General features: G+C 52.9%; 1 protein-coding gene across 9 annotated transcripts in view; it reads left to right on the top strand.

Moving 5' to 3' along the window:
• Ccdc13 (coiled-coil domain containing 13) overlaps positions 1–24,822 on the top strand; it is a 55,862-nt gene that overhangs the window by 21,549 nt on the left and 9,491 nt on the right. For 3 of the 9 annotated variants that reach the window (XM_039082751.2, XM_039082753.2, XM_039082755.2), the window contains 11 exons: positions 309–457; positions 4,068–4,210; positions 6,280–6,369; positions 10,771–10,890; positions 11,867–11,971; positions 15,005–15,166; positions 16,674–16,850; positions 17,539–17,745; positions 21,093–21,220; positions 22,288–22,371; positions 23,166–23,288. In XM_039082751.2, coding sequence (XP_038938679.1) covers positions 309–457; positions 4,068–4,210; positions 6,280–6,369; positions 10,771–10,890; positions 11,867–11,971; positions 15,005–15,166; positions 16,674–16,850; positions 17,539–17,745; positions 21,093–21,220; positions 22,288–22,371; positions 23,166–23,288 — 1,488 coding nt within the window. Of the gene's footprint in view, positions 1–308; positions 458–4,067; positions 4,211–6,279; positions 6,370–10,770; positions 10,891–11,866; positions 11,972–15,004; positions 15,167–16,673; positions 16,851–17,538; positions 17,746–17,999; positions 18,183–21,092; positions 21,221–22,287; positions 22,372–23,165; positions 23,289–24,822 lie in introns of those variants that run through there. The other 6 variants (XM_039082754.2, XM_063266488.1, XM_063266490.1 and 3 more) reach the window with 4 other exon arrangements.

Genomic DNA, 24,822 nt, shown 5'->3' with positions numbered 1-24,822 from the left:
ACACACACACACACACACACAAACACACTTGTCACGTGGACACACACACGAGGGTTTTTATATGACCCATGTGAAGAAATAAGCAACGGTGTCTGAGCCTTACATAGTTCATCCACACTCACTCACTCACTCTGAGAACAGCGCGTTCAAATCTCTCTTCTCTCATAGTTTTGGTCTTATTTTGTACAGACAACTTCTTAGTGCCCCCTAGTGCCCAACCCTGATACTACAAGTGTAAGCCAGCAGCGGAGACCGGGGCTCTGACTGCCTGTGAGGAGCAGTCGGGCTGCCTTTCCTTTCCCTTGCAGGGTGCTGGAAGATGAAGTCCAGCAGCTTCGTAGTGAGCTCCGGGAGACAGTCGATGAGAACGGGCGACTGTATAAGCTGCTGAAGGAGAGGGACTTTGAGATCAAACACCTCAAGAAGAAAATCGAAGAGGACAGATTTGCCTTCACAGGTAACTCCACCATAGCTGAGGAGTCCAGACAAGTGGGCCCAGTTGTCCTTTAACTCCAGAGAACTGTGCCAGGGTCAGTTGTGCTCACAGTAGCCCATGGGGTCTCTCTCCTTGGTGCTTGGCTTAGACGCTACGCACATCTGCTGTGTGCTGCAGAAGGGACGTTGGCCCCTCTGTGAGACGTTCTTAGGACCCAGACACCCTCAGCAGCTGCTATGCTGACCCTGGCCCTGCAGGTCTGGGCTGCACTTTTAGTCTGTTAGAGAATTCAGCACCAGGGGTGTGAGAAAGACTCTGATTCTGCAGGTCTTGGGGTAACCTTGGCCTGTGGGTGTGGGTGTGGGCTAGGCACAGGCTGTGCAGTGATGCCTCTGACCTTAGCTTGTAAATTGGTGGGGACTGTGACCCTGATGGTACTGTGCTCCTGTAGACCACAGTTTACCCCCACCAGGTGGATATAAACAGAGAACCGGTGCCATCCACCAGGGGGAGCAGAGGGGCTGCCCTGCTCTTTCCAGAGCCCCTCCCTGCCTGTGTCCCTAAACAGGTCTAGCAATAGTCCCATCAGGAGGACTTCATCATCCTAAAGTCCATGAGTAGCTGGATGTACAGACTCCCTCTCTTCTTCACTTTTTTCTTTCCAAAACAGAAAACACAGGAAGACAAGGCTTTCGATTGTGAGGACAGACACTCAACTTTGCTTCCTGCTACTCAGGGGCTTAGTAGGGGGCTGGGGTGTGTTGGTTAAGTCAGGGGATCCATCTCCACCAACAGGAAGGGTGGGTAGGCTGGGCTTGGGATTGTTCCTCCTGCCCAGCCTGTACTGTTGTTCTGCCAGTGTACACACATGTGCACACAGCTCTGTGTGTGCTGCTTCTGGGACTACTTAGCTCTGCTCCCCATGGTGAAGTTGCCATTCAGCCCTTGGTCTGGCTGGTCCTTGTTTTCTGAGTTTTCTCCCTTCCTTCTCCCTTTATTTTTTCCTGTCCCCCTCCCTTCCCCTTCTCTTCCCTTCACATCTCTGTCGCTCAGGCTGTTCTAGAACTTGGAATCCTTTCTCAGCTTCCTCCCTGTTTGCATCCCCAGCTTCCCGCCAAACACAGTGCCATTTCTTGCTTAATTTATGCTAAGCATAGCACATATTCCAGTTAGACTCACTTGCTGAAGGCTGCAGAAACTTTAGCACCATCTAGGTCCCTTCATGTCCTGCTCGTATATTACAGTTCTGTGGGTTTATTCCTTTTTTCCAGACAAGATCTCACATAGCACAGGGTACTCTATTTTTCTGTGTACCTAAAATCAGACCTCGAATTCTTGCTCCTTCTGTGTCTACCTTCCTAGTGCAGGGATTGCAGACGTGCACCACACATTAAGTGCAGTCTGCCAGCAGGAAGAGCTCAGGGGCAGCGCGGAGGCTTTGTAGCTGATCTGTGTGCTATAAAAACTGTTTTCAGACGCTGGCCTGTCTGCTTGTCTACTCTGCTGCCCTGTTTATCCCTAGGGTTGTCGCTCCAGGACTGAGGCTGTCCTGGGAAGGACTGGGGAAGGTGGGAAAAAGTGTTGTAGTTCTCACTGGTTCTCCCTGCTCCTTGGGCTTCCTTGGACAGTCTTCTGTTGGCTAATTGTGGGTTTTTGTTGCTTTTGAGTCCTGAGAGGTAATTTGCTCCGGGAAGATAGTCTCTGGGTCACTCATGTTTTCTTTCTGTGTGTTAGCGATTGTTTCTTTCTAGAAACCTCCTTCTCCACACATTGATTTGAGAAGTGTGCTCCATGAGAACATGGAGCAGGATGTTCACACCACATCCGACTCCAAAACTCAGCTCAAATGGAGCTTCTTTAACTGCTGGAGCCCTTTCCAGTGCAGTGGTCTCCTTCAGTGGTGTGAGACTTGAAGGGAAGTGACTTCTCTTTTTAGTTGTTGCTCTCTTCCCCCTCCTTCTCCTCCTCCCCCTCTTCTTCTTCCTCTTCCTCCTCCTCCTTCAAGACAGGGTTTCACTGTGTAGCCCTGGCTATCCTAGAACTCACTATGTAGACCAGGCTGGCCTTCAACTCAGAGATCTGCCTGCCTCGGCCTTCTGAGATCCCTCCCAGCCAAGCTCATGCTGATCCTGGGCACAGCACAGAGAGGCCAGGCTACACCGCTCTTTCTGTTCACCATGGGGCTCCAGCTTGCACTCATCTCCCCTTCACATACCTCCTCCCTGCACACACCTGCTCCCTGCACACACCTCCTCCCCCGGCCCACTGCCTGTACCCTCCAGCCATTTGGCCTCCTGCAGGTTCCTCTGACCACCCGTGGACCTCCCCACCCCCAGCTTCCCATGGGCTGTATCCTATGTCGAGAGCCCCCTTTCCAGCTCTCAGCACACTGCCTCTCGACTGGATCTTTCTCTTTTATTAACCTGGGCCACTGTTCACACTTCCTCTTCTCTCGGAGGCCCCTCCCTGTCTAAAGTATGCTCACCTGCCACAGCTACCCCTCTTAATTTCCTAGCACATGTAACCTCGCAGATAGTATATGCTCACCTAACTCTTCTTATTGCCTGTCGATTCTGCTGGAGAATGAGCTCTCTGGGAAACTATTTTGTTTCCTACTGAATCACCACCACTGAACGAATGTATTCATCTTGGTCATGTGTTACCATAGCTCTGTGTAACATCCAACTGTGTGATCTCGGCGATATTGAGCACTAAGAATTTATTCACTGGGTAGGGAGCTAGCACCCTGACCTTGCAAGCATAAAGACCAGAGTTTGCGGGGTTGGGGATTTGGCTCAGTGGTAGAGTTCTTGCGGCCCTGGGTTCGGTCCCCAGCTCTGAAAAAAAGAATAGGAAAAAAAAAAAAAAGACCAGAGTTTGCTTCCAAGTATCATGTTTTTGAAAAGCCAGGAGTGGTGGCACTTGTAACACCATGCTGGGGACACAGGTGGAGATGGGGCTTCCTGGCCAGATAGTACAGCTTCTGGTCTAGGCCAGGAGAGACTGGGTCTCAAAAACAAAGAGGTGAACAACACCTGGAGGAACAACACCCACGGTTGACTCTGATTTCCCCACACACCTGAACCTATCTGCATGTGCACACACATACAGCATACAATGTGCACATTCATACAGCATACATCTGCATGTGCATGTGCATACACAGCACACATCTGGACCTTCTTTGGGGTTTGGCTAGGGTGCCTCAATTTTGTTCCGTGTCCCTCTTTAAGAACCAGCCAGCCGGCCTTGGCTGGAGATTCTTGTGAGATGGCATAAGCAAGAAACCAGTTGGACTGTGTCTACCTGCACTATCTGTACCAGCCAAAGCTGGTACCAGGCAGATACAGAAAGGTCAGGGGACTATACCCTGCTCATTAATGTTCATGGCCACTCTCTGTGGAACTAAGACTCTGGTATCTGCTTTTTTTTTTAGGATCCCTATGTAGCTGAGAATGGCCTGGGACTTCCAATCCCCCTGCCTCCAGCTCCTGGCTTGGGATTACAGGCACTGCACCTAGCTGCCTTCCAATCTTACAGTTTGCCTGGGACCGGCTGGTTCTCTGAGAACCATGCAGATTTGCGGTGCAGGTTGTATTTTTAATGGGCCTTGCAATTTCTTTCATTTTAGGGGCGACTGGGATGGCTGGAGACCTAGTTGCCACCAAAATCGTTGAGCTGTCCAAAAAGAACCGGGGTCTGATGGCAGAGTCAGAGAGTGCAAAGGTCAGGATAAAGCAGCTGACCAATCGCATCCAGGAGCTGGAGCACGAAGTAAGGGCCTGGGCTGCTCTTCCTGGGCAGGACTCCAGAGGGAGCATGTCAGGCAGCTGGGGACACTGGCTGTCAAGAGGAAGCCTGGCATGGTGTGGTTAAGGGGACAGACACGGAGCCTCACCCTGAGATCTGCGACTGTTCACATGCCCCACACCTATCAGGTTCCCCACCCATCAGGTGGCCACAGGGGTGGCCCTGCTGCCAGGCTTCCTGAGAATTGAGAGATGTAGTGCTTCACTATGCAGAACAGAGCCCGGCATGTAGAAAACCCTAGATAAATGTGTCCAGTCGGCTCCCAGGAACCCCTGTTCAGCCGAGGCCACGGCCAGGAGCAGTGACATATTGATTTGGGGCATGGTCCCCCCACTCACATCTCTGACATGATCCCATTCAGGTTTTGGCTGTACTGGTCTCCTGTGCCTTCTGCCCATTCGGCACCATGACTACAGCCCTGTGGTTCTGGTTCCTGAAGAGTTGGAATGGCTCTCCAGGCTGGAGGGAGGCTTTGCAGTCTTTACCGAGTCTGAAGTCTAGTCCTGAGGCCCTGCAGGATCCACCCTGGTCCTCCCTGCTGGCACCAAGGAAGAGTATTCATTCTGTGATGTTTCTGGAGAATTAGCTCATGTGCTACTCACTGGAGGGAGTAGAGTAGGCTTGAGTGGTTCCACTCCTGGGAGATGGAGCCACATGGGAGAGTGGCACAGCACAGCCAGGGCAAAGGAAGAGGAGCAGCACCATGACAGGCAGCAGGGCCAGGAGCTGCTTCAAGGGGCTTGCCCATCAGGCCTAGCCAGAGACTGTAAGAGCAGCATCCATGCAGAGGGCCTAGAGGCTCATAGTGCTGAATGGACAGAAAGCACAGGAGATCAGTATGGCCAAAACCTGAATGAGACAATGTTGGGGATGTGAGAGGGGGCCATGCCCCAAGTCGGTGTGACCACCATGTATGAAGAACAATCGCAAAGTCACTAAAGGTTGGCTGCCTACAGCAAGCTCCATTACAAGGCTGTGGCTGTGTGGTAGCCACCCTCTGTCTCGCCTGTAACCCACAGTCCACAGTTCCTTTATTCTCTTCCTCCTAGGCTGAGAGAGTGTCTTAATTTGAGTTTTATTGCTATGAAGAGACACCATGATCATGGCAACTCTTATAAAGGGAAACATTTAATTGGAGCTGACGTATAGTTCTGAGGCCTGGTCCATTATCATCATGGTGGTTTGGATAGGTTTGGCCCCCATGGATTCCTGTGTATGAATGTTTTGCTCATAGGGAGTGGCACTATTAGGTGTGGCCTTGTTGGAGGCAGGATTTAAGGTCGCAGATGCTCAAGCTATGCCCAGTGTGGTACAGTCTCCTTCTGCTGCCTGTGGATCAAGACATAGAACTCTCCCTTCCTTCTCCAGCACCATGTCTGCCTGAGCCCCATGCTTCTTGCAGAGACTATATTGGAATGCCAGTCTAGGGGCTTGTGTGTGCCGACCACGTGCAGGCATTTACCAAGTGAATCAATAGCCAGCCCCACTTGAATGTTTTCCTTTATAAGAGGGGTCTCTTCACAACAATAGGACCCTGACTGAGACAATTGTCATGGCAGGAAGCGTGGCACGCAGGCAGGCATGGTGCTGTAGAGGTACCATGTAGAATCTACCACTGGATTCACAGACGACAAGAAGAGAGCTTCAGAAACCTCAAAGCTCCCCCGCAGTAACACACAAGAATGCACCTCCCAATGGTGCCATTTCCTAAGAGTCTATGGGGCCATTTTCATTCAAACCACCCTAGAGAGTATGGCTGACCTGTGGTTATTTATTAAGGTCTTAGCAGATCTTTGGGCTGCCCTTCTGGGGTGGCTAGGAAATAGGGCTGATTATCAGTCAAACCTCTCCTGTCACAAGTAGGTTGGAGAGGAGCATTCCTTAGTGGTCCACATGTGAGCCAAGACCTCGGACACCAGGACAGGTGGCCCCACCAGGACAGGTGGCCCCACATCTCACCCAACAGGTGAGAGCTTCAGCTGGCTGTGCAGCTGCTGAGGAGAGCAAGTGTTAGTACCATGTTTGCTTTTTAGCTACAGATGGCATCAGCCAAGCCACCAGCCAAGGGGGCCACTGATGCAGGCACTAAACCCCTGAAGACCCAGACGGGGGACAAAGCCGTGGTATGTATTCTCCTTTATGCTAAGTCTGTGAGGTAGCCATGACCTAAGCCTCCCTTCCCCAGGGTGCTCCCAGATATTCTGCCACCATTCCTTAGCCAAGGGCTCTTCTCTGCCATTGTGGCCTCAGAGCAGCCCCCAGGGAACTGCCCCTGTCTGTGCCCTGTGCCCAATTTCCTGGCAGAGGCTAGGGAAGGCCCAGATCTGAGCCACTTTCCATGGGAATGAGAGGACTGTAGAGCTAGAGGCCTGGGAACACAGACCAGGAGGAAAGGCTGGTCCACTTAGATGCCGGCTCTCAGGCTGGTCATCTCTGCTATAGTTTCCTCACAGGGCGAAGCCCACTCCTCTTACTCTGGAGATAGGCTTGCTCCTGACTGCCCAGAGCAGTTCTTTTCCCTTTAATCCGTGTGTGTGTGTGTGTGTGTGTGTGTGTGTGTGTGTGTGTGTGTGTGTGTGTGTACATGCATGTGAGATGTGCACCTGTGCATTCGTACATGGAGAAGCCAGAGGACAATCTCATGGGTCATCAGGAACACCATCCACTCCTTTGAGACAGGGTTTCTCTTTGGTCCCAAGCTCACCACTTAGTACAGGCTGGCTGGTTGAGATGTTTAGCTGGATTAGACTGGATCTTCTGTCCCTGCCTCCCCAACATTGGCATTACAGGCCCTTGGCATCATGCCAGCTGTTCACATGTACTAGGGACTGAACTCAGACCCTCACACTTGCACTGTAGTGATAGAGCCATCTCCCAGTCTCCTGAGAGCTCGGTTCTTTACAAGGCTGCAGTGTTGGGGCCCCTGTGTAGCACTGCAGCCTTACAGATCTGTTCCTCAGACCTTGTTTTGTAGCTAGTGAACATGCCACAAAATGTCAGCAGTGTGAATGTAAGAGCAAGAAGCTATGAGAGGAAGGTAAGCAGCCTTAGATGGGCTGCCAGAGACGTAGAGCCCAAGTCGGGCTAATTTGCACCAGTCTGCAGTCTCAGCAGACACTCCAGGCAGGGCTCTCAGGAAGCCAGACCAACTGTGACAGGCAGCCAAGCCCCAAAACCCCAGCTCAGTGCTCCTCCCTCTCCATGTTGCCTCTCGCCCATGCCTCAGGATCAGGCCACTGCTTGCTGATCTTAGGAGGACTTCCATCCTGTGTGTGCAGTGGTGGCCTCTTGGGATGCAGGAATGAGTGTATGAACCAGACTTCTTGCTAGGAGGCAGTGTTCTTAGTGGGCAATGTTCTTCACGACCCTTTTTGGAGAGGAGCACTGCCAAGATGTCCTTGATTTATCCAGACCAGTGACATCCCTTGACTTGAGCTACACTGGGTGAGAAACTGTTGGGTCCCTTGTTAGCCTGATAGGACTCTGTGCCTTGTCACCCAGGGATTCATAACCTTGGTCCAAAGATGATTCTAAGGGGAAAAGGAGTAGCCATGTACAGGAGAGTGTGATGGGCCTTCAGAAACGGGCTAGCCTGAGCTGGCAACAGGAGCTCACCCTGCACTGAGAAGCTGGTATAGGGCTGGCTATCCTTGCTCTGGGGCAGAGGTGGTGATGGCCTAGCAGGAGGAACAGGCCCTTCAAGGCACAGAAGCTGGGGAGCCCGGACGTTCTGCACAGTTGGCCCCCCGAGTGGCAGCTGCATAGCATTGGTTTGAGCCCAGAGGAGCCCAGACGTTCTGCACAGTTGGCCCCCCGAGTGGCAGCTGCATAGCATTGGTTTGAGCCCAGAGGAGCCCGGACGTTCTGCACAGTTGGCCCCCCGAGTGGCAGCTGCATAGCATTGGTTTGAGCCCAGAGGAGCCGGGACGTTCTGCACAGTTGGCCCCCGAGTGGCAGCTGCATAGCATTGGTTTGAGCCCAGAGGAGCCCGGACGTTCTGCACAGTTGGCCCCCGAGTGGCAGCTGCATAGCATTGGTTTGAGCCCAGAGGAGCCCGGACGTTCTGCACAGTTGGCCCCCCGAGTGGCAGCTGCATAGCATTGGTTTGAGCCCAGAGCTCACAGACAGGAAAAGGACATGAGCCAACATAGATCAGGGTCCATGGAGCGGCCAGGGAGGGACTCTTGGGTCACTGCAGCAGGAGTCTCAGATGCATTCTGTAACCAGCTACAAGAGCAGGGGTCTCTGTTAGAAGAGTGTGCCAGGCTACAGGTCTCATCTTAGCCACACCAGGTCTTTTCCCAGGTATCGTCTGCTCAGAGACAGGACAAAACCTTGTCTGCATCATTGGACCCTGAGGGGCAGCTCACTCTAGAGTCTGGCCCCAGTCTCCTCTGAAGCACAGTCCAGAGTGCAGGGAAGGCAAGAGGCTTCAGGAGGCTGTGCTGTGAGCAGTCAGCAATGCTGTTCCCAGGGCTCTGTACCTGCCCTTCAAAGGAAACAGCCTGCAGTGGGGGCCAGGCTGGCACATAGCCCCACCTCCCCAAAGCCATGGTGGCTGGGAGGGAGAATGGGCCTAGCTGCTAGGTATCTCCAGAATGCCATATGGCTTTAGTTCCTGTCAGCTACCCACTCAAGTCAAGGGGCCTTGCCCCTGCCCCAGAACCTGCCCTACAGTGCCCTTGGTACACCTCCCGTTAAGTGCCTCGGTGTGCGGATGAGGAGCTGCAGCTGGGAGTGGGTGTCACAGCCTGGCTCTGGGTCACAGTGGCAGGGGTGCTAATGTGCTCATACACTGCCCTCAACAGGGCTGCCAGGGCTCTGAGGTTCATGACAGGAAGTGCTGAGCACCAGGAGAGGGTGCTGGTCCTTGGCCCAGGGCAGATTTAAAGCTACACATCGGCAGAGAGAGGACAGGTGCCCAGCAGCAGTCAAGGGTAGCAGGCAGCCACATGGGCAGAACTCAGGAAATGAGTAGTTTTCAAAGATCTATTTGCATTTTGTGGAATTCTCCATTCTGCAAATATTGTTTACACTGATCTTTGCCTTTTTATCCTGGCGGTGGTGTTAACTGCAGCCAGGACTCTGGACCACGTGCTCAGGCCTAGTTTCTATGACTACTGCTTTATAGTAGGCTGTTCCAAGTTCCATGAACTTCCTAGGCTTGGTCTGTTGGGCCTCTCCTCTATGCTACATAAAAGCCAACTCAAAAGCCCCCATGATGGCCACCCTATTTCCAAAAGCCCAGGCCCCTGGTCCACTGGGCAGGAACAGAGGTCTCAGCAAGGCCTGATGGGTACTTGGCTTGCTAACCAACCTCACTGTTGCCACGACAACCTATAGCACCATTGGCACCAGAAGCTCAGATTGGGAGACTTGGCCAAGACAGAAGGACCAGGGTTCTAATCCCACTGTGCCATCCCAACCCCATGCATTTCAGGGCAGCTCTGTTCTTCTCTAGACTTGATATTTTTGTCACTGATGGAAGGAGCTTGAATAGTTTGATCATGGAGGTCCCAGGAATATCTGAGACAGAGAGACAGGCAGTATAATAATCCAACATTTGCCTTAAACATTATATTGTCATCATCAACACAGTTCTTCTCTGTGTGACCCCTGCTGGCCTGGAACTCACAGAGACCTGCCTGCCTGTCTGCCTCTGTCTCCCAAGTGCTGGGATCAAAAGAGTGTGCCACCACACCCAGCTTAGGTGATTTTTTTAAAAGATTCATTTATTTTATTTGTATGAGTACACTGTAGCTGTCTTCAGACACACCCAAAGAGGGCATCGGATCCCATTACAGATGGTTGTGAGCCACCATGTGGTTGCTGGGAATTGAACTCTGGACCTTTGGAAGAACAGTTGGTGCTCTTAACCACTGAGCCATCTCTCCAGCCCAGCTTAGATGAGTTTTAAAGAGAGAAGACACAAGCAGACACTGAGTCACAACATGCATCTTTCTAGTGAGATGGGACACTCAGGGACTGGACCTGGGCCTTGTTTCCATCCAAGCAAACACAAGTGCCCACCTCTGTTGGCAGAGTCACAGCCTGTGCTGACAACCCCACATCCAGAAGAAGAGGCCCAGAGTTGGGGAACCATAGTGTGCCTGCAGGGGAAAGAGGGTACTTTTAGCACAAGCAGAGAGTGGCCATGCCCAAGGAGCGTCTGGGAGGTGTGGCACCTGCTGCCTCCTCTAGATGCTCCAGCCGTAGCCATGCATGCGGCCACACATGTATGTGCAGCACAGAGAGCAAAGAGCTCAGCTGGACTGTCCAGGGTCAGCCCGTGCTCCCTATCCTGTGCCCGCCAGGTAGTCCAGGCCCCTGAAGACTTGGCTCCCGCCCGCCTCTGCTGCCCGCCCACCTCTGCTGCCCGCCCACCTCTGCTGTGCATCTCCGGTGGTTGGGCTTTCTAAGAACTTCAGCCCTAGCCCAGTGCCTGGAGCGTACACAGGTACCCTAGGAGCCTGACAGTCATTAGCTAGGCCACGAGTGACCACTGTCTTCCTCTCCTTCCTAAGCAGCCGGAGACCCCAGAGGTTAAAGCTCTGCAGGACAGGCTGGCAGCCACCAACCTGAAGATGAGTGACCTGCGCAACCAGATCCAGTCTGCCAAGCAGGAGCTCCGTGTGGCCCAGAAGGTCCTCCGTCGTCAGGGTGTGGGGCTTCTTGTGTGGCCAGGGTTGGTCCCAGGAAGGTCCTGATGGCCCACTGGCTTCTTTCCTAAAGCAGGGGTGCTTGTGCTGGGTCAGCCCTGTCGGGGTATGGGCTTCCTGGAAGGGCTGCCCACTATCCTGGGATCTGCTCTCCCCATGAGGGAGAAGCCTGGGAGCCTTCTCTGTACCTCCCCGAGCCACTGCCCTGTGCCCTGGTAGACGCTGGGTTGTCACTCAGTGTGACTCAAAAGGCTGCCTGGCCCAGCTGCTGCCCTGAGCCTGTGGCCTGCAGCTTAGAAGGAAACAGGGACGGTGTGTGCTGAGGCCTTAAAGGAGGCCAGTTCTAGGGAGTGGAGTGACATAGCGGATGGGCATCTGCCTTCCCGGCTGGACCCGCTCAGACGGGCCAAGAGTCACAAAAGTGTCTCCTTGTGGAAACGAGGGTCAGAGACGCGCCCTGCTGCTGGGGCCAGCTCGGTGGCACACGGAGGGCATTAGCTTCATGAGGCTTTGGTGGCCACGGTGCCAGGTCTCCCTGAAGCACAGCAGCCTCAGTTGGCTTCTCTGTGCTTACAAGAGACACGCAGCAGAGGCTGTCACAGAGGACCAGGCCCTGTGGCAGCCTCCTGAGCGCCCCAGAATTCTGTGATCCCAGGCAAGTCATGCAAGCTCTGTGGCAATGGGGGCTGAGTGTGTCAAGTGTCAAGAGCAGGGGATCTCGGGGACACAATAGTGCTGCAGTGTCCCCGAGAGGGGCTGGGATGATGATGGGCTCACGGCCTCCCCAGGCAGAGCAGAGCTGGGCCTTTGACAGCTGAACTCTGAGGCAAGAGGAAGGTCATGGGGCAGATAAAGCCGTGTCCATCAGGGACCCCACCCAAGCACTGCCTCTGAGAGCCATGCGAGGCTAAGAAGGGCCTGGGCCTGTCCTGTCCACACCGAGCACCTTGCTTTGTTTCAGGTTCTGGCCAATGAAGTTGGGGAAGATGTAAATATCCAGCAGCTCCTGGCCTCACCAGGGACCTGGAGGGGAAGGGCTCAACAAATTCTAGTTTTGCAGAGCAAGGTGAGTGAGTCAGCAGACTCCTCCTGACCCTGACCCTGAGCCTGACCCTGACCCTGACCCTGACCCTGACCCTCACTAGAACCTCGAGCAGACAGCACTGGCGCAGGCCCGTGGGTCCCACAGCAGAGTGGAGGGGTTCACCCACCCCCAGCCTGATTTTCGTTTATTTATTGCCTGCACATGCACGCACTTACGTAACACTTCTCACATGCCAAGTCCTGGCTCTCACCAGCCCCACAGCGCTGAGTTTCACTTCTGTCCCTGCAGGCATGCTTGCCCAAGTTTCTCTAAGTTTGCGTGACTGCTGTAGTGCTTTTTCCGGTTTTATACCAGAAGCTTTTTGTTAACCAGTGAAACAGCCTGGTCTGTCTCTGTTTTCTAAGTATTTTGGCACACACCAAAGGTAGTTAAGAGAAGCAGTTCCAGAGCTGACTGGCTTGAGTTCAAACCCCAGTGCTCTCCTCACCACCTGTGGACTGGTGCATGAATTGCTCCCTGTGCCTCAATTTCTGCATCTGTGTAATAGGGATAACAGCATTTATTCTCCTCCCTGCCCCAGAATTGTTGGCAAGAATGATCGTGTCAGCATGTGTATGGGGTGGGATTCCTCAACATGGTGCCATCCTGGAGAAGGCACTAGACAGAGGTTAGCCCAGGTTAACCACTCCACTTCCACCACCATCCTCATTGTGCCTTTAGACTGAGAAGCTTCTGGAAGATGTGTGATTCTCTGGATTACTCGAGCATGCCACCTGCATCCCCTGGGATCAAGTCTACACCCTCCTGGGTGGGTTTTAATTAGGGTCGTTCATGGATTCCTTGAAGCCAGCATGAAAGGAAACAATATACCCTAGAACTTTGAGACCCTACAGATGTGAACTCAAGTCTCCTCACCGTTAAGCACCCAGCACATACCAGCCTTGCCAAACCCACCAATACTATCGTTAAGCTGAGTATGGAATGAGGAATATGGTTTTTATGCCCTTACCTACTTCTGTGCCACCTTGAACTTGCCTGATCTCCTCGGATTCCACACACACTAGAGAAAAGGCCACCACTAGCATATAGCACGGTTCTGGAAATGCTGTGCACCCACTTAGCCTAAAACTGGAGCCCTGCCTCTCACCCCAAAACCAGCTCAAAACGTATCAGAGAAGTCAGGGTTAGGCCTAAACCCTGGAAATGCTCTCGGAAGAGAGCACAGACCTCTGAAGAATCCAATGGTGGCACACAGGGCAAGAGCTGAGTCGTATTAAACTAGAAGGATCCATGAACGGAACGCTCTGCACAGTGAGGAGAACCTGCTGACCTGTCACTCTGCAGATTGACAATCAGAATATATACAGAACTCAGAAACCCTGTCGCTCTGCAGATTGACAATCAGAATATATACAGAACTCAGAAACCCTAGCAAAAGAACAAGCAGCTCAAAACTTAAATACACAATTATTTCCACATACACTTCTTGAGAGAAGAAATGCAAACGGTTAGCAAATGTACATATTTCTACGTGCACGCACGTGTGTGCATGTGTGAAGAGGCCAGAGTGGACATAAGACAGTGTCTCTCCTAAACCCAGAGCTCCAGGACTCCCCTGTCTCTGTGTCTCCAGAGCTGGGATTCCAGGCAGGCCACTTGTTAACAGCCATTAGGGAAGTACAAGTCCAAACCGCACTAAGATCTCCTCTCTTCCAGCCACTGCTGTCATGAGCAGCATGTGCCAGTGAGGATGTAGGATGTAGGGACAGAGGAATGGCTGGGAACCTAACATGGTGTGGCCACTGTGGAGATGAGTATGGGGATCTTGAGAAAACTGAAGGCAGTGCTTCCGTATGACCCAGCGCTAACCCTGCTGGGTACATTCTGAGAGGGGCCTGGGTCAGCATAGAGGACCCCATAGACTCCTGTCTACCGTGTGGTCTCAGCCTGGGTCAGCACAGAGGACCCCAGAGACTCCTGTCTACCGTGTGGTCTCAGCCTGGGTCAGCACAGAGGACCCCATAGACTCCTGTCTACCGTGTGGTCTCAGCCTGGGTCAGCACAGAGGACCCCATAGACTCCTGTCTACCGTGTGGTCTCAGCCTGGGTGCCCATCAGTATGTAAAGTACAGACTCTGGTGGCACATGGAGGGAGAGAGATGTGTGTATGAACAGTGGTATTTTAGCCATAAATAAAAACAAAAATCTGATACTTGCAGGAAATGAACAGGGCTTGGATATCACTGTGTTAAGTAAAACAAACCACACTCAAAGAGACAAATATTTCATGTTTTTCTCATAAAGGATTTTTCTAATTATTTACTTTATGTATATAAGTACACTGTAGCTGTCCTCAGACACACCAGAAGAGGGCATCGGATCCCATTACAGATGGCTGTGAGCCACCATGTGGCTGCTGGGAATTGGGGAATTGAACTTAGGACATCTGTAAGAGCAGTCAGTGCTCTTAACTGCTGAGCCATCTCTCCAGCCCGAGGATTTTTTTAATTGACTTGAAAGAGACAAACAATAAGAAGAAAGCCAGGGGAGGGGAAGAGAGTGGGTGTGGCTCAAACAAGGTTACAGAAGTAAGGAAGTGTCACAGAGAAACCCACTGTTTGTACAATTAGTATGGGAATATTTATAATAAAAAAGAAATATTTCCTTTTAAAATAGTATCACCTATGGCTTTTGTTAAATATAGCTCCCAGGCTCTTCCTGCTCCCAGGCCCTTTTTTTGTTCTGGAGTGAACTTTGGGGGCATGCAGGCTTGGGGGTTGGGTGCTGAATCCTCAGGGCAGCACTATACCCTCAGGCAGGCCAGGCCCATTTGCTGTGAGGGGATAGACGGTCATGAGGAAAGGGCTTTCTCACTGACCCAGAACCATCTCTTCTAAACTAAACCCCTTGTCTTCTCCATTTGCCTAAGATGATCCTAGACTGCCCGCCCTGGAGGGGTGGCTCCATCTTTAGCCTGGTACAGACTTCCATGGTACCTAGGTGGCAGGGCCCATGGCTGTAGTCTGGTGGGACAGCCATCTTTCCTGCCCTTAGGTCCGAGATCTTGAGAAGCAACTGGGCCAGCGTCAGAACAAGATTGCGGGCTCACCGAGCTCTGAGCTTCCTCTCAATTCAGACCCAAGGAAGCTGACCGCACAGGAGAAAAACCTCCTGAGGATCCGCAGCCTGGAGAGGGACAAGCAGGAGAGCTGGGAGGTGAGGCGGGCCCAGCCACTGGCTTCAGCACACAGGGATGGGAAATTCACAGTTCTCATACGGATGTGACTGTCCCTTACAGACCACAGACGCGGGGGTCTGGGACAGCTCTGTGAATGGGCCTCACTTTTTGTCAATCAGCGTGGGCTACCTGGGAGGGACCTCACCCTAAGCCCATTCAGTGAGTGCTAGGTGGTCCAACTATGGAGACCTCACCCTAAGCCCATTCAGTGAGTGCTAGGTGGTCCAACTATGGAAGTTTTGAGAGGAGCTATGTGTAAAACTTCCTGTAAAGAAAATATGTGGGTGTCTTGGTCATTGTCCCTGTTGTAATAAAACACAAGATAAAACTAGCTTGAGGAAGGAAGGGTTGGTCTCAGCTCACTGTCTGACGGTACTCCATTTTGTTGGGGAAGGAAAGTGCGGTGGGGATGGGAACCTGAGACAGATGAATGCCAGCATATGGCTGGGTCCCTTTTTTCCTTTTCATTCAGTCTGGTACCTACTCAGTGGGATGTGCTACCCATCAGAGTGGGTCTTTTCTCCTCTGAAAATACGTGCCCAGGAGTGGTGATCCCAAATTTAGACACCTTGACAGTGATGGTGAACCCTCACCCTGCATCACACCCCCAATAATGGAACAGGGTGGGGCCTAAAAAAGTGCCCCGAGGCTGTGAACAGAGAGGGCAGGCCAACATTTCAGGTGTGCCTCACTGCTGACTCAGGTAAAGTGGGAGCTGTCTCTGGCCCTCAGAACCTGACAAAGGCTTCCAACAGTGAGGCCTTCCATACCTGCCCACTGGGAGGTTTCATCTTCAAGAGTGTCTGCCAAGCTCCAGGCCAGGGGTGTCAGGAGCCTCATGGCCTCCTCCAGACTCCTCCAGCCTCCTCCAGCCTCCTGCACCTTGTGTGCCAGCTAGTCACCACAGTGCTGTAACTGTGGAGAGACATGGTTCCCTGATCATAGGACTAGTGGTCCCTCACTGAGTGGGTTCAAATGGGAAGATGCCAGTTGTCAGCCCCCAACTGCACTATGTTTCTATTGGGAACAATAAACAAAACACAAGTTAAGCGGACATGAGCCATTTGGGTTTTAAAAAGGGTTTGATGGGCAGTGCATTAGTTAGGTGCCGTGTGTGTGTGTGTGTGTGTGTGTGTGTGTGTGTGTGTGTGTGTGTGTGCGTACATGTGCATGCATGTTAAGTAGGTCCCAGAGATCAAACTCAGGTTTTTATCTCTGAGCCATTTCCACTCCTGATGTTCATTTTGTAAAGCAAGAGGGCTGGTATGCTGCTGGCCCATCCTGGCCGTCCCCTAAAGCTGTCTACCAAGTGCCTGTCAGGAAAGGGGGATCTGGGCCTGTCTGAGGTCAGGGCCCTGGCTCCATGATACCTACTGGACCCTTCGTAACTGCCCCCCCAACCCCGAGTCTCCCCAGAGAGTGGGATTCAGGGTGCCCTGGGCTATGAGCCTAGGCTGGCTCTCAGCTCTCATTTTATAATTACAGAAATTAACCAGTGAGCGGGACACCCTCCAGACAGAGCTGGAGGAGCAGAAAAAGAAGTTTGAGGGCATTCGGTCTCGCAACAAGGTGCTGTCCAGCGAGGTGAAGACCCTCAGGAGCCAGATGGTGACCCTGGTGGAGAAGGGCAGACATGACGACGAGCTGATCGACGCTCTTATGGTACGCAGGGCAGGAGAACCATGCTGCCCATACAGATGCACCAGTGCCTGAGGGAGACAGCTGTGACTGGTGCTCTGGGCAGTGGGACTCCTGAGGAGATGTGGGTGAGATAGGGTGTATGATAGGGAGCAAGCAGACTGCAGGGACACCTCACTGATGGTTATGTGCTTCAGGTGTGCTGAGCCTCCATTTTCTCCTGAGGTAAGAACAGCTTCCTTCTCCTGCCCCGAGTCACTCTGTCTTTCCTCTTTGCCCCAAAGCAGAAAGCCTCTGTCCTTAGAGTCTCTCTGGGGACATGTTCAAGGGACTAGGCCTCAAGTTAGGTGCTGACAGACTCCTTGTGAGATAGACTGGATCCAGGCACTGGTTCAGGCTTCTGTTTTCTTCACATGTCTTCCCACCAGCTAGGCACCCACTCACTGAGCTGCCTTGTGGTACCTTTTCCCATGTCTGCCTTCTTGGCCCCAATTCCCAGGAAGGAATCAGAGGCCAGGAGGCATCAGAGTTGAGTCTTGGGTCCCTCAGGGAAGGTATTCCTGGTTCTCAGAGGGACAGCTAGGGTCTCTTGCTGAAGTCCTCTTGGCCTTGGCAAAGTTGGATGGCTCCAGGGAAAAGTCAATTGGCCCTACCTTTCCCGGCCCTCAGTAACCCAAACCTACCTCTAACTGCCCTCTGGCTTGGCCCTCAGGACCAGCTAAAGCAGCTGCAGGACATTCTGGGCAGCCTGAGTGTGCAGGAGGAATCGAGACGCACGTCTCAGCAGCACCTGGACCAGAAGGTCAACAGTGAGGCCCAGAGAAGCAGCAGCCTTGTGGCCCAGCTGCGGGCCATGGTGGCTGATCGTGAGGCCAAGGTGCGGCAGCTGGAGCTGGAGATTGGGCAACTCAGTGTACAGGTGAGCTGGGTGCCCCAGGCCAGCGTGTCAGTGCCCACACTGCCCTTCCACTCCCACACTCACGTCAGCACTGGCCACTGCATCACCCATGTGGACCAGCTCCTTCCAGTCTGCACACACTTTCCTCCCTGAAGCCATCTACCGCCACACCACCCTGAGTGTGACTGACCTTGTCTAAAGCACCTGATCATGCCTCGCTCAGCTTAGACGCCACCTGGCTTCCTGTCACCCTTCTTGTCACCCTGTCCTGTCAGCTTTGCCAAGGCCAAGAGGATCCAGACTCCTACCAGCTCACCCTTTCCCATCTGCAGCTGTGGCCCTCATTTTGATGATCCAATGCAGTAGCTGTCCTCGCTCCAGCCATTGTGGTCACGTTGCAGTCAGTATGATGGCCATACATTCTTTTATTAAAACATTTGAAATCTTTGACAATGTCATACATGTATACATGGTATCTGGGTCATTTTCACACCCCCATTACCCAATCCCACCCCTCCCACCCTCCAATCCCCCTCTGATCCCCTCTGACTCCTCCTTCCTCACAGGTTCTCCTCTTGCTTCCATGTCTCTCTGTGTGTGTGTGTGTGTGAGAGAGAGAGAGAGAGAGAGAGACAGACAGACAGACAGACAGACAGACAGACAGAGAGAGACAGACAGAGAGACAGACAGAGAGACAGAGAGAGACAGACAGAGAGACAGACAGACACAGAGAGACAGACAGAGACAGACAGACAGAGAAAGACAGAGAGAGAGACAGACAGAGAGAGACAGAGAGAGACAGAGAGAGACAGAGAGACACAGAGAGACACAGAGAGAGAGAGAGAGAGAGAGAGAGAGAGAGAGACTGACTGAGAGACCCAAACAAGCAGAAGCTGAAACCAGCACTAACCTATGGGTATAGCACAGTTCCTAGGCAGTTTGATACTATGTAGCAAAACAGCAACAAAAGATCCCTCCCTGTGGCCTGTGACCTCCGCAGCCATTGGCTCCACCCATGTTTACTGTATCAGCACAACTTGCAGTCTGCGGAGCAGGCCTCAGATCCAGCCAGAAAGCTATTGGCTCCCCAGCAAGAGCACTTCGCTGTTGGACCAGGGGTGCACCTTGTTTGGCAGGCTGCTGTTGTACCTTACAGGGATCACAACTAGGTGTGACCTTTGATGACTGTTGTCCTCCTGCAACCTCCACACCCTCTGGCACCATGAAAGCTAGCCAGCAGAGTGGACACTCCGAGATTTTCCCCAGCTGTGTGATTTCTCTGTGTCCTGTAACCAAAGTGTGTGGTGTCTTCATCAGTAGGATCTTAACAGACAGTTACGGTAGCCAGCTAGTTGCAAGTGCTGAAAACAGCAATCCTGTTGACACCTGCCTGGCACTGCAGTTTCCGTGTGTGGCCTGTGGTCTCTGGTAGCCGTGTTACCCACACATGCAGCTTTTTAAAATTCTTTATTATTATATTTTAATTAGCTTACAAAATAGCATTTCCATCTGGTTTGTCATAGTTCTTGGTTTCAGTTGTCTCCCTCTCCCAATCCCTGCCTAGATGTTTTCACTTGAGCATTCTCCCTGACCACACTTCATTCAGGTCCTGGCACAAAGTTCCAGTTCTTGCCTTCTCTCCTGAGTCTTCCCATCGTGTTCCCCTTCCTCTACTGTCAGCTCTCCCTCAAATGGCCCTGCACACCATCCCTTCCCTCCCCCTTAGGATGCAGGTGGCCATGAGTGCCTCCAGGAAGCCTGTACTGGGTCTTGTGCCTCTCTTAGCTTCTAGGTCTCCCGAAGCTAATTTCTCCTTACACATGTGCCCATGTCCCCCCTAATCTCTCCTCACACATGTGCCCATGTCCCCCCAATCTCTCCTCACACATGTGCCCATGTCCCCCAATCTCTCCTCACACATGTGCCCATGTCCCCCCAATCTCTCCTCACACATGTGCCCATGTCCCCCCTAATCTCTCCTCATACATGTGCCCATGTTCCCCTAATCTCTCCTCACACATGTGCCCATGTCCCCCCTAATCTCTCCTCATACATGTGCCCATGTTCCCCTAATCTCTCCTCACACATGTGCCCATGTCCCCCCTAATCTCTCCTCACACATGTGCCCATGTCCCCCCTAATCTCTCCTCACACATGTGCCCATGTCCCCCCTAATCTCTCCTCATACATGTGCCCATGTTCCCCCGAACTCCCCTCAAAAGGCACAGGCTACAGGGCCTTGGTGCCTGCTGTGGGGTTGCCACAGTAGCTTCTGTGTTCAGGGTGGGACTTGAGAGCCTGCTCAGGGCTGCTTACATTTTGGGTGCCTTTAGGGATCCCTCCTGCAGGGTACTCTCAGGGACAGCAAAACCCTCTCCCTTTAGACCTATCCTAGGGAGCAGATGTGTTACAACAGCCTTGCCCTGTGTTTCCTTTGGGGGCTGCTGGCCTCTCCTAGCTCAGGCTGTCACTGACTGACTGGTCTGCTGTGTCCAGGGCAGCCTGGGCCACAGGACCGGCTGAGGGAGAAGTCTGGGCGTCAGGCAGTTGGGGACACCGCCTTGCAGCCTTCAGTCCTAGTGTCCTGGGAGGAGTGCCTGGAGTACCCTGGCATCACCACCTCACTCTGTCCTGCACACAAAAGAGGACAGATTCTACCTCAAGGTTGCCAGCCAGCAGGGCCATGCTCCTCCACTCACCTGGTGCAATGGCACATTTCGGTTTTCTCAGAATTCCTGGGGACGGTCCAGGCCAAGCTCTTAGGAGCCATACTCACTGCTGTCCTTTTTTTTTTTTTTTTTTTTTTTTTTTTTTCGGAGCTGGGGACCGAACCCAGGGCCTTGCGCTTCCTAGGTAAGCGCTCTACCACTGAGCTAAATCACTGCTGTCCTTTGATGGTGGCCTAACCTCCTGCTAAGGATCTTCTGGTTCCAAGAGAGGGAGAGGCTAAGAGAGAGGAGTTTGGGAAGCCCGGTCTCCACACAGCCACTGGCCGTGCAGGCATCTGATGTTCAGGTGTTCGCTCTGATGGCTACACTGACCTCTAGTCACACCGTGTGCATGGAGCTACCTGAGAAAGTGGGCCCTCACAGGAGTCCGCTCCTACCTCTCCAGGGCACTGGCCCGCATTGTCCCCATAGCTCCCTGTGGCCCTGGCCTACACTGGTCTCATTCTGCAGCCTCCTCCTGAACAGAGGCATTGTGTGATGTCTTTGTTATGCAAGCTGTGTCTTTGCTGCCAGGCTGGCACTCACCCTGAAGAGAGGCTTCTTTCAAAGTCCTGGAGCTGGAGCTGGCCAAGGCGCCCCTGGCCTTCCCCAGCCTCTGCACCAATGCTCTGACCTCCAACCCACGTCTGTTCCCTGCAGTATCTTCACGGGAAAGGAGGGGGTGAGGGGGCCAGCCCCACCGATGCCAGGTTCCCTGAGGACCAGACCCCGATAACCAACTCCCCAGCCTCGGCAGGCGACCATGTTGGCAGGCTCGGCTCTTCCCGGTAAGGAAAGCACAGGATGGCGGGAGGGGCTGTGAGGCCTTGCCTACTATCCAGACAAACACTACCCGCTTCCTCTTCTGGAAAGCCCCTAGCACAATCTTGTTTTGTTTATTTTATTTATTTTGAGACAGGATCTCACAATGTGACCCTGGCTGGCCTTGAACTCACAGAGATACTCCTGCCTCTGTTTCTCAAGTACTGGTTAAGTCATCTCTGGTTTTTTGTGTTTCCACACAGGGATCAAATGTCCCAGGCTGGCCATAGATCTGAGATGTAGCCAAAAATGACTCTGAGCTCCTGATCCTCCTGCCTGAACACTTGCATACACACAACATATACACACACAAACACCATACACATTCATACACAGCACACACACCACACCACACATACACACAGATACACATACTCCAACATGCAAATACCACACACCACATACAGACACCACACACACATACACACACACATACGCCATACACATTCATACATACCACACACACCACACACACCACGCACACAACACATACACACAGATACACATACCACAACATGCAAACACCACACACCACATACACATGCACACACCACACACACATACCTCACATGCATGCATACCATACGTGCACACACTGTTTTTAAGATGGCTGCCCTGTGGGGTTGGGGATTTAGCTCAGTGGTAGAGCGCTTGCTGGGTTCGGTCCCCAGCTCCGGAAAAAAAAAAAAAAAAAAAAAAAAGATGGATGCCCTGCTGCTGTTCTATTTCAAACCTTCCCTTATTCTATTGGCTCTTTATGGCTAGAAGGAGCTGTCAGCATGGGTGTCATCACTTGAAGCACCTGCTGATGGCCCCTTTGCAGCCTCAGAGCACACTTATTCCTAAGTCTCACAGACTCACTAATGTGGACTGCTTAGGGCTCTGTTTTATGTTGAGCAAGGAAGGGCAGCCAATGCATGGGAAACTGTGAGGCCCGCATGGCTTGCTCCATGGGCTCCCTCAGTTCCTGTCCACTGTGAGGCCCAGCAGTACCCGCTCCTCCCCTGCTGATGTCCCTTTTGCCTCCACACAGCTCGGTGACCAGCCTGGGCCATACACTCGTGGAATCTGCTCTCACAAGGCCATCCCTGCCTAGTCCCCATGGGACCTCGCCCAGGTAGGAGTACAGATTCCCTCAGCTCTCAACGCTTACCATCTTCCCTTGCTCAGCCTCCTCAGGCCATTACGCAGATGGCAGCTTGAGGCCAGGCAAAGTCCCAGCATCCCTCCAGGGTTATATAAGGCCAGAGAGGCTGGTGGTGGGGCCACCTGATAGAGTAAACAGCTTCAGAGCCAGAGCTTGGCCCTGACTGCCAGGCTGGGGAATCAGCGTGAGGCTCTGGCCTGGCCCCACTGTCCACAACCTTCTCTTACCCACTGGGGGAGCACCCGCATCATGTGGGCCCCCACACTAAGTCACTGATATCCCCTCAGCTCTCCAGCCCCTTCTTTGTGGATATAATCAGACTCAGGGCTTAAATGCACGCTTTGTTCTTCTCGTGGGCTCATAGACAAAGGGTGGCTTGTCCTGCCCGAGTCCTACCCACTGTCCACTGGAGTTCCTGCTGTCACTTACCCCTCCCCTCATGCAGGTCAGCTCAGGATCCAGACCAAGTCTCCAGTGGGCCCACTCTCCCTTGAGGTTTGCCATGTGGCTATAAAGGAAAGGGGCTTTATTTTATATCTCTAGGCCATGTCTCCCAGGAAAGACCTGTGACTCTTCAGGGAAACCCAAGGGACGCCACTGAACTCTGGCAGAGAATCAGGCCCCAGAAGTCACATCCTGATAGACAGACCCCTCTGGCCATCTCAGAACCTCTGAATTTCCCAGTCCCCCTGCCATTCTATGGGGATATGTATGCCTTTGAACTTCACATTACCTCTGTCCTCTGCCCTCCACTCTGGCCCCAGGTTCTCAGACTCCCCAGAACAAAAAGGCTGGCAGGCACAAGCTGCAGAAATGAAGGCCCTTTGGCAGGCTGCTGAGGTGGAGCGGGACCGGCTCAATGAGTTTGTCACTGTGCTGCAGAAGCGGTAACACATGGCACCTAACCAGCTCTCCTCAGCCTGCGGGTGGGGACTGGGCTCCCTCACAATCACAACTCGGGTGCCCCTCCAGGGCTCATAGCTCTGGGTTCTGTCATCTGGGTAGGACTTGTTCTCAGGGACAGCCCTGTAGTCAGGCATATTCAAGGCGACCAAGCTCTCTTTAAGTGTAGTCATCCTCCCAGAGCTCCCAGAGCCTGATGCAGTTGCTAGGAACAGGAGGGTAGCTGAGGTGAGAAGCTGGGGTTTCTGAGAGGCAAGAAGGGGTGTGGAGCCGAGGTGCCCAGTAGGTCCAGCTGCCTGCAGAGGGTTGCTGGCAGAGTCCAGCCCCTCAGTCAGTGCTCCTGTGCAGGTGACCCAGCTGAGAAGAACTGCAGGCACACAAGCCAGTATGTGGGCCAGCCATGTGACTGAGAAACACAAAGGACACCAGCAAGCTTCTGTCCTCACAGAAGGGTCATATATCAGTCACGGCTCTTTGATGACAGATAATAGAGACCAGTTCTGCCTAAGCTTAGGAAGGGAGACCTGGAAAGTGCTGGAAAGTGCAGAAGAATAGAACAAAGAGGCCCAAGCAGGTCCCACATTCTCTGGTCTCAAAGTCTCAGTCTCAGTAGCAAGGGCCCAGGGGTTGCTTTCCTTGTGAGAGGTTTAGCTCCTTGACTACCCCCAGACTGGAGGTAGCTCCAGGTGCTCACAGAACTGGGAGAAAGGGCTTTACTGAAGGAAAACCAGGGCATTGCTACCAAGGAAGGCATGGCGACTGGGACATGAGCAGGTAAAGGCTGCACATGCAGGGTCTCGGGTACGGAAAACAACTAATCTTTGAATGGTTGCATTCATGTCTGTCAAAAGGCAGCCATGCCCTCCCCTGGGCTTTGTCCTCCATTCCCCCAAGTTATGTTTGTGATTGGAGGGGCTTTGAGCACAATGGTGGTCCTTTTGAAATCCCACTAAGAACTGCTTTCTCCACATGATGTCAATTCATCCACTACTGGCACTCCCATGGTCTTCTCTGTGGAAGAGAAGTGGAGCAGGGTGACGCACACCCTCCCCCCATTGCCTTCCCCCCCACCTGAAATAGGCTTTCCTAGGGCCTCCCTCACGGGACAGGGCAGACGCAGGGAATCAGCCAGGACATGTGTAAGGTGGGCAGTCCCTGAGTCATGTTCACCTCTGTCAGCTGCTAGGAGCCCTCGGGTTCACTCTGATGCCTTTTGCCCCTTGGGGACCCTGTGAGACTGTCCTCAGACCCATCACCCAAGGTGCCATGTCTTTACTTTTGCATTAGCAAAAGGGACCCCCACGCATTATCCTGAAGCCAGGCCCTTCCACACAAGCCTTTCTTGCAGTTAGCCTGGGCTTCCTCCGTGTAGCTCCCCCTCACTTCTGTGCTCCCCACATCTTCTGGCTGCCTCAGCCTGTTGTCACATAGTTCCCAACTCTTGTTATCCTGGAGAAGTTGCTGTGCTCAGCTGGGACACTCTCACCCCAGGGTGCAGTCAGGGAGGACCCTGACTGA

Source organism: Rattus norvegicus, chromosome 8, assembly GCF_036323735.1.
Source record: "Rattus norvegicus strain BN/NHsdMcwi chromosome 8, GRCr8, whole genome shotgun sequence".
Taxonomy (NCBI): domain Eukaryota; kingdom Metazoa; phylum Chordata; class Mammalia; order Rodentia; family Muridae; genus Rattus; species Rattus norvegicus.
The sequence above is the reverse complement of the archived record's forward strand: the minus strand, read 5'-3'. Positions and strand labels throughout refer to the sequence as shown.